The sequence below is a fragment of the Hemitrygon akajei genome, chromosome 15, assembly GCF_048418815.1.
Source record: "Hemitrygon akajei chromosome 15, sHemAka1.3, whole genome shotgun sequence".
Classification (NCBI taxonomy): domain Eukaryota; kingdom Metazoa; phylum Chordata; class Chondrichthyes; order Myliobatiformes; family Dasyatidae; genus Hemitrygon; species Hemitrygon akajei.
In genome coordinates, this window is record NC_133138.1 from 61,101,598 (window position 1) to 61,115,166 (window position 13,569).

At 41.1% G+C, this 13,569-nt stretch overlaps 1 protein-coding gene across 2 annotated transcripts in view; it reads right to left on the reverse strand.

The window, feature by feature from the left end:
• sh3pxd2b (SH3 and PX domains 2B) overlaps window positions 1-13,569 on the reverse strand; it is a 293,160-nt gene that overhangs the window by 18,321 nt on the left and 261,270 nt on the right. For both annotated transcript variants that reach the window (XM_073067665.1, XM_073067663.1), the window contains one exon: window positions 11,275-11,392. In XM_073067665.1, coding sequence (XP_072923766.1) covers window positions 11,275-11,392 — 118 coding nt within the window. The remainder of the gene's footprint in view (window positions 1-11,274; window positions 11,393-13,569) is intronic.

The following is a 13,569-nucleotide window of genomic DNA, read 5'->3' on the forward strand; positions in this document are numbered from 1 at the left end:
TATTACAGGGAAGTTTCTAGCATGGATAAGGCAGTAGTTGATTGGCAGAGGGCAAAGTGTGTGAACAAAGGGAGCCCTTTCTGATCTGCTGCAGGTGACTAGTGGTGTTCCACAGTGGTCTGTGTTGGGACCGATTATTTTTATGTTATACGTCAATGATTTGGTTGATGAATTTGATGGCTTTGTTGCAAAGTTTTCAGACGATATGAAGATAGTGGAGGAGCAAGTTTTGCAGAAGTATAAAGGCTACAGAAGTCCTGAGAAAGATTAGGAGAATGGACAAAGAAATGGCAGATGGAATACAATGTCCGGAAGTGTATGGTCATGCACTTTGGCGGAAGAAATGAAGAAATGAAAGCTATTTTCTAAATGGCAAGAAATACAAAAAACTGAGGTGCAAAGGGACTTGGGAGTTCTTGTGCAGGAATCCCGAAAGGTTAATTTGCAAGTTGAGTCTGTGGTGATGAAGGCAAATGTTAATATTACATTTTAACATTCATTTCAAGAAGACTACAGTATAAAAGCAAGGCATCACTTGGAATATTGCAAGCAGGTTTGGGCCCCTTCTCTTAGAAAGGATGTGCTGAAACTGGAGAGGGTTCAAAAGAGGCTCAGAAAATGACTCCAGGATCAAATGGCTTGTCATATGAAGAACGTTTGATGGCTCTGGACCTGTATTCACTAGAATTTAGAAATATAAGGAGTGACCACATTGAAATCTATCAAATGGTGAAAGGCCTTGATAGAGTGGGTGTGGAGAGTCTAAGACCAGAGAAAGCAACTTCAGAATAGAGTGGCATCCTTTTAGAACGGAGATAAGGAGGAATTTCTTTAGACAGAGAGTGGTGAATCATGGAATTCTTTGCCACAGGCAGCTGTGGAGTCCAAGTCTTTATGTATGTTTAAGGCAGAGGCTGATAGATCCTCGAATGGTCAGACCATGAAGGGATACAGGGAGAGGGCAGGAGATTGGGGCTGAGAGGAAAAATGGATCACCCATGATGAAGTGGCAGAGCAGACTCGATGGGCCAAATGGCCTACTTCTGCTCCTATATCTTATGGTCATGGTCAATGTGGCAAGAAATCTTGGTAATGACACAGAGGTGTTGTAACGTGGTTAGAGGCAACATGAGATTTAAAAAGAGCTTGGGGCCTTTCAAAACTTTTTTGGCCGGCTTCAATCATTGTGAGCACTTACTTGTGGGAGAGGAAGTGTGAGGTTGAGATAGAGCTCAGGGACTTTTGGGACATTTAGACAGGCTTCAATTTTAACAATCTATTAGTCAGTTGGCAAAGGCCAATAAAAAGAAGCAAGTTGCTAGCAGAGCAGCCACTGTGGGCAATGGTTGGGTGGGCCAGTGTTAGATGGTCAGACTTTGGCTCAAAAACCTTATACAAGAAGGGGCGAAGGCTCTAAGTAAGTTTTTGTTTGTCTATGAGTTCATAGCTAGTGCTAGAACCTAGAACAGTACAACACTGGAAAAGGCCCTTCGGACCACAATGCTGTGCTGAACGAGATAATAAGTGAATCAGAAACACGCAAACACTAATCCCTCCTATCTACACAAAGTCCATATCCTTCCAGCTTCCTCACATTTATGTGCCCATCTAAATGTCTCTTAAAAGCCTCCAATGTACTTGCCTCTACTGCCATACCAAGTAGTGCATTGCAGGCATCCACCGAGTAAAAAACTTACCACTCAAATTTCCTTTGAACATACCCCCTTTCACCATCAAACATGCCCTCTGGTATTAGACATTTCAATGCTGGAAACAGATACTCCCTGTCTATAACCTTATAAACCTCTATCAGATCTCCCCTCAGCCTCCCCCACTCCAGAGAAAACAACCCAATTTCAACCAGCCTCTCATGATAGCACATGCCCTACAAACCAGGCAGCATCCTGGTAAGCCTCTTCTACACTCTCACCAAAGCCTCCACATCCTTGACTTTTGAACTCAATGCCTTGACTAATAAATAGAAGCATTCCATAAGTGTTCTTAACCACCTTATCGACCAGTGCAGCCACTTTCAAGGAGCTATGAACATGGATCCCAACATCCTCCTGCTCAGCAACACTGTTAACGATCCTGCCCTAAGTAGTATACCGTCTCCTTGCTTTTGCCCTATCAAGGTACAAAACATCACATTTATCTGGGTTATCTGGTTTTACCTCTGCCCATATCTGCAACTGATATATATCGCGCTGTATTTATATGCCAATCTTCTGCACTCTGCCTGGCTCCACCAATCTTGGTATTGTCTGCCCATCTACATTTACTAACCCGCCCATCTACATTTTCATCCAGGTCATTGACATACATCACAAACAGCAAAGATCCATGTGGAACACCACTAACTACAGACCTCCAGTTAGTCCCTTCAACCACCACTTTCTGTCCTCTATATGCAAGGCAGCCAATTCACTGTAGACTCTTGCATCTTAATATCTGTATAAGCCTCCCATGACGAACTATGTCAAACGCCTTACTAAAATCCAGGTAGACAACTTTCACCACCCTACCCTCATCAATCTCTCTTGTCACCTTGTCAAAAAACTGAAAATGGGTACAGGGTTAGCACTATGAACTTTGCGTGAGATGAGGGAATTTTGCGAGACCTCTAGTCTCCGATAACTACGTCTGTACAAGGTGCATCAAGCTGCACTTTCTTACAAACCATGTTAGGGATGGAGCTGCAGCTGGAGGGAGTTAGTAGCCCATAAGTTGCAGGAGGCTGTGTGACTGTCAGAAGATGAAAAGAGGATAGGCTGGTAGGACAGACTACCCCTCAATAAGAAGTATTCAGCTTTGGATACTGTTAGGTGTGTGGTGGGGGGGTCTACCAGGGAGAAGTCATCGCGATGAGGCCTCTGGGAGCGAGTCTGGCTCCCAGTGAAAGGAAGGGCATAGGACTTCAGCAGTGGTAGGGATTCCATAGTTAGAGCAGCAGATCAAGAGATTCTGTGAATGTGAAAGAGAGACCCAGACAGTGCAGGGGGTAGGGTTTCAGATGTCTGGATCATTGGTACCTATTCTGGGGAAAGTACGATGTACAAAAAGGATGGATTTTGCCTGAACTCAAACGGCACCAACATCCTTGTGGGCAGATGTGCTGGAGCTGTTGAACTGATTTGGCAGGGGTGTTGGAACTGGACTGAAAGAGCTATGGGTGGAGCAGCTGGAATACAAGTGTGCACTGAGACTGTGAGGTAGGACAGGCAGATGATAGGGCAAAATTACAGGTGAGCTGAAGTGTAACATGGGGGCAAAATCAAAAAGGGTGATGAATACAGGACTGAAGGTCTTAAATCTGAATGCACACAATGCACAGAATAAGACAGATCATCTTGTAGCACAGTTCGAGACTGGCAGTATGACATTGTGGGCATCACTGAGTAGTGGCTGAAAGAAGATCATAGTTGGGGGCTTAACATCCAAGGATACACTATGTACTGAAAGGAGAGGTGGGTAGGCAGAGTGTGTGGGGTGGCTCTGTTGGTAAAAAATGAAAAATCCTTAGAAAGATGTAGAATGCTTGTGGATAGAGTTAAGAAACTGAATGGGTAACAGAAAATCCTGAAGGAAGTAACATAAAGGCCTCTGAACAACAGCCAGTACATAGCGAACAAGTTAAAACAGGAGATAGAAAGGGCATGAGAAAAAGGGCAATGTTACGATAGTCATGGTGATTTCAATATGCAGGTAAGTTTGGAAAATCAGGTTAGTGCTCGATCCCTGACAGCGAACTTGTAGAATGCCTGTGAGTTGCCTTTTCCTAATAAGGAAAAGGGAATTCAAGATTGGGTTTTGTGTAATAAATCAGATTTGATTAGGGAGCTTAAAATAAAGGAACCCTTAGGAGGCAGTGATCAAATGATAGAACTCACCCTGCATTTTCAGAGGAAGAAGCTAAACTCAGATGTGTCAGTATTACCGTGGAGTAAAGGGAATTATAAAGCTATAAGAGAGGAACTGGCCAAAATTGATTGGAAGGGGACACTAGCAGGGATGATAGCAGAACAGCAAAGTCTGGAGTTTCTGGGAGATATTCAGAAAGAGCAGTATACATACATCCAAAAGAAGTATTCTAAAGGCAGATTTATGACAAGGGAAGTGCTGACAAGGGAAGTGAAAAAACAACACAAAAGCCAAAGTTAGGACATATAATAAAGAAAAATTAGTACAATGTTAGAGGATTGGGAAGATTTACAAACCAACAGAAGGAAACTAAAAAGCCACAAGGAGGGAAAAGATGAAATATGAAGGTAAGTTCGCCAATAATATCAAAGAGGATACCAGAAGGTTTTTCAGATATATAAACAGTAAAAGGGAGATGAGAGTACATATCAGATTGCTGGAGAAGTGTAACGAGGGACAAGGAAATAGTGGATGAACTAAATAATTAAATGCATCACTATTACAGTGGAGTAATGGGAATTACAGAGGCATGAGAGAGGAACTGGCCAAAGCTGATTGGAAGGGGACACTAGCAGGGATGATGGCAGAACAGCAATGGCTGGAGTTTCTGGAAGCAATTTGGAAGGCACATGATAGATGCATTTTGTTGAAATATTCTAAAGGGAGGAAGAGCCAACCAAGGCTGACAAGGGAAGTTTAAAAGACAGAATAAAAGCAAAAGATAATATTGCAAAAATTAGCTGGGAAATTAGAGGATTGGGAAGCTTATACAAACCAACAGAAGGCAGCTAAAAATGCATTAAGGAAAAAAAGAGGAAGTATGAAGGTAAGCTTGTTATTGAAAGAGGATACCAAAAATTTTCTCAGATATGTAAGGAGTAAAAAAGAGGTGAAAGTGAATATTGGACTGCTGGAAATGACAATGGAGAGGTAGTAAGTAATAGGGGACAAAGAAATGGCAGATGAATTTAGTGAGTAACACACCATAAAATGCTGGACAAACTCACAGGTCAGGCAGCATCTAGGAAGATGAATAAAAGAGTTGACGTTTCAGGTCAAGACCCTTCTTCAGTACTCAGAAGGAAGGGAGAAGATACCAGAAAAAAACATGCAGCGAGGGAAAAGAGGGTAGCTGGAAGGGGGGGGGAAGGGGGCAAATTTGTTTACCGGAAGGAGAAATTGATATTCATGCCATCAGATTGCAGGCTACCCAGACGGAATATAAGATGATGCCCCTCCATCCTGAGGGTGGCCTCATCATGGCACAAGAGGAGGCCAAGGACCAGCACGTCAGAGTGGGAACGAAAATGTGTGGTCACTGGGAAGTCCCATTTGGTGCAGATGCTGCAGAGACGCTCGACGGGTCTCACCAGTGTAGAGGAAGTTGCATCGGGATCACCAGCCACAAAACGAGCCCAGCAGATTTGCAGGTGAAGTGTTGCCTCACCTGGAACTTAATAAATATTTTGCATTGTACTTCACTTTAGAAGACACCAGCAGTATGCCAGAAATTCAAGAGAATCAGTGAGCAGAAGTGAGTATAGTTGCTATTACTAAGGAGAAGGAAGTAGTGTCTGAAGGCAGATAAATGGCCTGATCCAGATGGAAGATGTTGGAGTCCATTATTAAGGATGAAGTTTCAGGCTACTTCGATACACGTGAAAAATGATGTCAAAGTCAGCATGGTTTTTTAAGGGGAAATCTTGACTGACGCATGTGTTGGAATTCTTTGAGGAATTAATAGTGAGTATAGACAAAGGAGAGTCAGTGAATGCTATTTACTTGAATTTTCAGAAGGCCTTTTGCAAAGTGCCGCACATATGGCTGCAGTGTATGATAAAAGCCCATGATATTACAGGAAAATTGTGGTATGGATACAATTGAATTGAATTGAATGATCTTTATTGTCATTATACATAGGCACAATGAAACTCTGTTTGGCTTCCTCTCAGGCAATCAAACAAAGCGGTAGATAAAAACAAGACAGTAATAGAAAAACAGTATTAAATAGATAAGTAGCAGAAAATAAGTTACAGCAGCACCAGAATATCACAGTAATGCACAAAGTGCCGTTAGTGCAAGTATTTGAGTCCTTGTGTGTGCTCACAGTTTCAGTCATTGTTCTGTGGGAGTGGTGTGATGGAGGCCACAGCTCTGGGGTAGAAGCTGTTCCTCAGTCTATTTGTTCTGGTTTTTAGTGTCCTGAACCTTTTGCTGGACGGAAGCGAGTCAAACAGGGAGTGGCCGGGGTGTGTGGTGTCTCTGGTTATGCTGATTGCTTTCCTCCCGAGTCTGCTGGAGTAGATGGTGTCCAGTCCTGGGAGCTCCATCCTGACAATTCACTGGGCTGCCTTCACCACACGATGCAGGTCTTGTCGCTCAGCGGCTGTGCAGCTGGCATACCACACTGTGGCGCTGTTGGTCAGGATGGTTTCAAATGAAAAAAGAAGACTGGCTCACTGGCACATGTAAAGAGTGAGAATAAAGGGGGCCTTTTCTAGTTAGCTGTGGGTGACTAGTGGTGTTCTGCACTGGTTGGTGTTGGGCCTGCTTCTTTTCATATTGTATGTCAAGGATTTGGATGATAGAATTGATGACTTTGTGGCCAGGTTTGCGAAAGGTACGAAGATAGGTGGACAGGCAGGTAGTGTTGAGGAAGCAGGGAGTCTGCAGAAGGACTTAGACAGATTCGGAGAACGGGCAAAGAAGTAGCAGGCGGAATATAGTGTAAGAAAGTGTATGGTCATGTACTTTGGTAGAAGGAATAAAGGTGTAGACTATTTTCTACACGGGCAGAAATTTCAAAAATCAGAGGTGCAAAGGGACTTGCAAGTCCTTGTGTAGGGTGCTCTAAATGTTAACTCATAGGTTGAGTCGGTGGTAAGGAAGGTAAATGCAATGTTAGCATTCATTTTGAGAGGATTAGAATATAAAGCTGAGTCTTTAGAAGGCATAGGTCAGACCATACTTGGAGTATTGTGAGCAGTTTCTATTTTACCACCTTCCTATTGTAACCAATATAAAGTACTGTGCAAAAGTCTAAGGCAACCTAGCTATGTATATGTGCCTAAGACTTCTGCACAGTACCGTATGGGGAGCACTTGATGGCCCTGGGCCTGTACTCACTGGAGTTTAGAAGAACGAGGGGATTCTCTTTCAAACCTATTGAGGTTATCCACTTTGGGAGTAAGAACAGGAAGGCAGATTATTATCTGAACGGTGTAGAGCTGGGTAAGGGAGAAATACAAAGAGATCTCGGAGTCCTTGTTCATCAGTCACTGAAGGTGAATGAGCAAGTGCAGCAGGCAGTGAAGAAGGCTAATAGAATGTTGGCCTTTATTACAAAGGGAATTGAGTACAAGAGCAAGGAAATCCTCTTGCATTTGTACAGAGCCCTGGTGAGACCACACCTGGAGTATTGTGTACAGTTTTGGTCTCCAGGGTTAAGGAAGGACATCCTGGCTGTAGAGGAAGTGCAGCGTAGATTCACAAGGTTAATTCCTGGGATGTCTGGACTGTCTTACGCAGAGAGGTTAGAGAGACTGGGCTTGTACACGCTGGAGTTAAGGAGATTGAGAGGGGATCTGATAGAAACATATAAGATTATTAAGGGATTGGACAAGATAGAGGCAGGAAATATGTTCCAGATGCTGGGAGAGTCCAGTACCAGAGGGCATGGTTTGAGAATAAGGGGTAGGTCATTTAGGACAGAGTTAAGGAAAAACTTCTTCTCCCAGAGAGTTGTGGGGGGTCTGGAATACACTGCCTCGGAAGGTAGTGAAGGCCAATTCTCTGGATGCTTTCAAGAAGGAGCTAAATAGGTATCTTATGGATAGGGGAATCAAGGGATATGGGGACAAGGCAGGAACCGGGTATTGATAGTAATTGATCAGCCATGATCTCAAAATGGAGGTGCAGGCTCGAAGGGCCAAATGGTCTACTTCTGCACCTATTGTCTATTGAATACTGAAAGGCCTAGATAGAGTGGACGTGGAGAGAACGTTTGCAATAGCCAGGGAGTCAGAATAGAGGGCTGTCACTTTAGAACAGCGAAGAGGAGGAATTACTTTAGCCAGAGGGTGGTGAATCTGTGGAATTCCTTTCCGCACTTGGCTATGGAGGCAAAGTCATTGGGTATATTTAAAGCAGAGGTTGATAGGTTCCTGATTAGTAAAGGTATCAAATGTTGCAGGAGAAGGTAGGAGACTGGGGTTGTGAGGGGTAATAAATCGGACATGATGGTATGGCAAAGCCAACTTGATGGGCCGTGTGGCCTAATTCTGCTGCCATGCCTCAGGGTCATTATGGTTCTGATTAATGAGCTGAAGGGCAAATATTAAACTGGCCCATCTGAAATGGAATAGTTAGTTGAATTGGTCTCACCCATATACCACACAGAAATCTGACTTGCAAGTTGTTTTAAAGGAGATTAAAAGATATGAAGGGAAGAATGCCTACTTCATTTGCTCTATCTTTATGTCATGTAATTTACACTTTTTTTTAAAAAGGGCAACTTGTTCTGGTTATCAAATATATGACCAAAAAAACCCCATTTGTTCCATGCAGTTCCAAACAAGCTTTCTCCTCGTGGACTGCATCCAGCCCTACCAGTATATCTTTTCATTGTCTTCTGCTTCCCCTCATTATCTAACTGCCCACTGAATGTGCTGTGCTATTCATCTCCAGAGCATGTGGTTTCTTCTGCCATTAAAATCAGCAGTAACTGAACAATGAGCAGCCTTGCCAGGTGACTGTTTTATTGTGATAAAGGAAGTGCAGAAAGCACTTGAATGGATTCTCAGCAAATTTGCACATAGACAACATTTAGGACTTTAAAAACTGCATGCTTATAAGTACTTTCACCACAAAAAAAACTACCGTACTGCTTTTGTTATTCAGTAATCTCCTGTCTCCAGAGGTTTGGAAAGAGATTAAACTCTGTATTGATAATTCTTCAGATAAAGGAACTAACTCCTAGATCAAATCTGAGCCTGAACAACAGAAGAGGGTCGTAAATTATAAACAGAAGCAACAGTTTGCTATCTTTGATCGTTACTTGCAACTTCAAGAACTGTGCAGCACTGATTTTGGCACAATATGCTGGTGCTAATGGAAGATGAATTTTTGAATTTGCAGTTTCTGCAGGCAAGCTTACATTTATGACACACTTTACAAAAATTCTGTGTAAAGTTTAAAAGCCTACATCACCTCATATTTGTACTAACAGCAGAAAAATTTCCCGTCTGTCAGCCAGACAGGACAAACCCCAAGGATCTGGTCAGCACCTCTTCCCTTTGAGGTGGACACATGTTTTTTTTTGTGTGGAGGGTGGTTTTCATCTTTTGGAAGGCTCAGAAACATTTTCCCATGCTAACCATTAGAGCTATTTATCGTTGGAGCCTTGAAACTGGTTGGGGAAAAAAAAAAGTCAGTGCTTAAATTGCACATAAACTGAAATTGAGGCCATACTTTGAATTTTTTGCTCTACTTTCTTGGTAAAGTTTCGCATCTGTAATAATTGGATGTGTAGACTCACAATCCGATTATACAGTTTGCCTTAACACTGCTATCATTTCATTGTAAAGATCTTGAGCACATAACAATGTTAATTAATATTTGCAGCATTAATGGCAGAAATTTGATTTAAAGGAAAGTATAATTTAACTTTTGTGTTGTTAATTCACAATTCAAGAAGGAAGATATCATGCTGAAAGTGCTGAACCTTGTCTTATTTAAAATGACCCACAGGATATTGTTTTTACATATGGAAGTTCATAGCCTGTACTCTTCAATATCATAAAACTGGAGTTCACAGATATATTAACCTGTGTCCAGATGCTGCTATTGACTGTTTGGGACTGGAGATTGTGGCCAGGGAGTAGATTTACCCTACTTCATAAATAAGATCCATGTACTTAACCTATCAATCACACCATTCTCCAAAGTTTAACCTCCTGTGGAGAGAGATCTCTTTGAACAACATTGCATCACTTTCCTCCAAACATCCAAACAGCAGTGACTGGGAAATTATACATTAGGTTTAATTAAAGGAAGTAAACTGTGGTAATTTCTTAAAGGAAGAATATTCCAAATTTGAGTTGGTGTTTGCTTTAACCTTAGCATACATTTGGTGCACCAAACATGGGTGAAATTCAACTTCTGGGCTAATATCTTTTAAAACTAATTTTTAAAATAGATAAGAAAAAATTAATACTAGTAGGTGGTAACTGCTATCTAGCTAATGAACTGGAATTACCATAATTTTCAGGCACAATTTTTCAGCCAGATCAAAGAGGACTTCCCCTCCACCATACTTGGAAAGTCTCTGGGCTCACTTTCTGAATGTGAACAGCAAGACATAAACCAGAGATTGGAACAAAGCCTGCCAGCAGATTTTGAAACCGGATATTGTTTTAAAGGAAAAGGCTCAAAGGCTTTCACTAAGACCAAAAGGGCAGAAATTTTGCATGTACGTAAATTTATCAATCATTACAATTGTTCATCTTTTGAAAAATACAGCATCAATTCTTATCAGACCATATCTCAACAAGTGCTATTCTATTTGAGTTTTGGAAAAAGAGTGAAGTAGCATATGTGCTCAAGAGACAAAAGTACTATTGTTACATTTCCTAGTTATTTTAGATATACACAATGAGACAGACCTCGCCTTGGAATCATTGACACAACTCAAGCAAACGAGATAACCGTGGAAGACATACAGTATATACACAGAAAATGCTGGAGGAACTCAGCAGGCCAGGCAGCATTTATGGAAAAGAGAACAGTCAATGTTTCAGGCCAAGAGCCTTCAGCAGGAGCTGCTGAAGGGCGTCGACCTGAACCATTGTTTGCACTCTTTCCCATAGATGCTGCCTGGCCTGCTGAGTTCCTCCAGCTATTTGTATGTGTTGCTTGGATTTCCAGCATCTGCAGAGTTTCTCTTGTTTGTGATTGGAAGACATATAGTATGTTTGCAATAGAAACCTTTGCTCCAAATCAATGCCAAGTATGTTTTTCACTAAGTGTTTTGACTACAAAGAAGTAATGCACTTGTGATCCCCAGTAAAACAGAGTGGTAGTCATGTAAAAGATGGTCTTTCAGTAAATTTATGCAGTCAAACCATTAACAAGCATATGTGCAACAGGCAATTCAAATTGACGTGGGGGGGGGTCAGGGCTGAATTCCTGTGGCCAAGTCAAGCAAAGTTTGCCATTTACAGAATAAGTGAATAAACGCTCATGTGAACATTAATTTTAGTAAGATGCATTCAAATAAAAAGTGTATAAATCTATATCCCTGTTGCTTCTACACAAGTGCAATGCATTTTCCCCTCTTTGGGGTATTTGAATTACCTGATTTTCCACCAGCCTTCCAGATTCTTCTGTATAACTTCCACCACGGCGCCTCTTTCCAAATCAATCTCATCATTATCTCTTGCTGAATATGGATAAACGACCACAAAAATCTCCTCTGAAACAAAAACAAGTTTATATCGCACTCAAAACAGTATGCCATAGTAATTAGCAAAACTAAAGTATGATTAACAAAGATGCTTGAAGCTCTTTAAAAAAGATACGAATGATACTTAGGTTATGAATAAATGAAATTTAACACAGGACTTTGCAGTGTCCAGATTAATGGAATGTGCTTGTATTGATTAACAACAGCTCTTTTAAAAAAATGTATTAAGACTTCATGCTGCAGTGAGAGCAGAGTAGAAAGAAAGACTGGTTGTGTAGGAAAAAACAAATGCTCAAGATGACGAACGCATTGTGACCACAGAAAATATGACCATCATGCAATTTTTTGAATTAAGTTTCTACTGCCCAGCTGTCACAGGGTCTCTCATTACAGAAATTAATCACCACTGTTCCACAGTCAGGACGTAAACTACAAAATTTGTTAAGGAAAGCAGTTTTGAACTATTCTACATGGGAAGTAACTTTACTTTTTAGAAGACTGGGGTTTTTGGCAGTGATGAAAAACAGACTGTTTTCATTATATAATAAAAAAATTAATCTGAAATTCCATTTGAACTTTTCAGTTCTTCAGCTTATTTAATGGTGTTTCTGAAATAAGTTCCTATAAATACCAGTAAGGATTTAGAGACCATACATTTTGAATGATAATATTTACCTTCTTATGTGCAATAAATGCTGATCAAATTTGGAATGACTGTAATTGGCAAAGTATGACTAACAAGTTGGAAAATAGACAAAAAATCATACGTAGGCAATCATACCTACGGTGTTGTAATGAATGGTATCGAAAGCACAAAAGAAGAATTACAAAAAAAAATGAGGGAGAAAGAGAGAGGTTAGAGAGAGGAGGAGGGAGAGGGGAGAGGGAGAGAGGGAGGGAAAGGGGACAGAGGAAGAGAGGGGGAGAGAGGAAGAGAGAGAGGGAGAGAGAGAGAGGGAGAGAGAGAGGGAGGGAGAGAGGGAGGGAGAGGGAGAGAGAGAGAGGGAGGGAGAGAGGGAGGGATAGAGAGGGAGGGAGAGGGAAGGGGAGAGGGAGAATTAACCAATTTTATTATTTGAAATGAAGAAAAAGTGTTGGAGCCATAAACATCCTTTTCAAAATAAAGAATGTCAAAATAGATCATATCAATGCTTATGAAATATGTATTCAGCACAGAGCCAAAATGGACTATTTTATTAGGTTTTTTCCTTAAATAAAAAATGAAATTATGCGGAGATCAATACCATGTGATCTAATTTCCTAGCAAAAAATATTCACGTGGATAAATTGAAGGTTTTCAATGAAATATAGTTAAAATAGGAAACAGATCCCAATGAATGAAACTGAAGATTGATTGTCATGGTGCAGTTTATTGTGCCTGACAGCTCCAGCAACCAGCTCAATCCTGATCTCCACTGCTGTCTGAACAGGGTCTGTACACTCCCCATGAAACTTTGTGCACTTCTTGAGGGTGCTACGGTTTCCTACCATATATCAAAGGTGTGCTGTTTGGTAGCTACTGGCCACTGTAAACTGTCTCCGGTATGTACGTAAGCGAATGGTAGAAAATGAAGGGTGTGGATGGGAATGTCAGAAGAATATCAAAAACATAGTGTGAGTGGGGGCTTGATTGTGGATGGGCCAATGGGCAAGTTTTGCTTCTGTTAGGCATGACCTAATAGGCCGGATCACAAAAGACATACCCAAGTGTGAACCCACAAATGAATGAGGTACTGAAGGGAAAAAGCATTTAAGATAGGAATAGTAGCTATGTAAACAAATGATCAAATTCAGATTTATGAAGTGCAAATTTTTAACAGGTATGTGGAAGATGAATTCAAATGCAATGATGATGTCTGGGGCCAATCATCTCATTTAAGCAATACCCGATATTAGAATCGAAAGACAGTAGAGCTGACATTCTAGAAGATTAATCTGGAATCTAAAATAGGTGAAGAATATTTTTCATTCAAAATCTACAGTTCTTTGGGAGCATATGACCTGTACAAATGAGCCTGAAGCAAAATGGCTTTCATCGAGAATAATAGTTAAACAGGTAAAATATCATGGAATCGTTAGCCTTCTACTATAAGAATGGTCCTGCAGAAAACACCATTCACAACAGATTTCAACAGCTTTGAGCAAGAGCACAGCTTCTGTCAGTTGGTAATGGGTTCAAAATTATG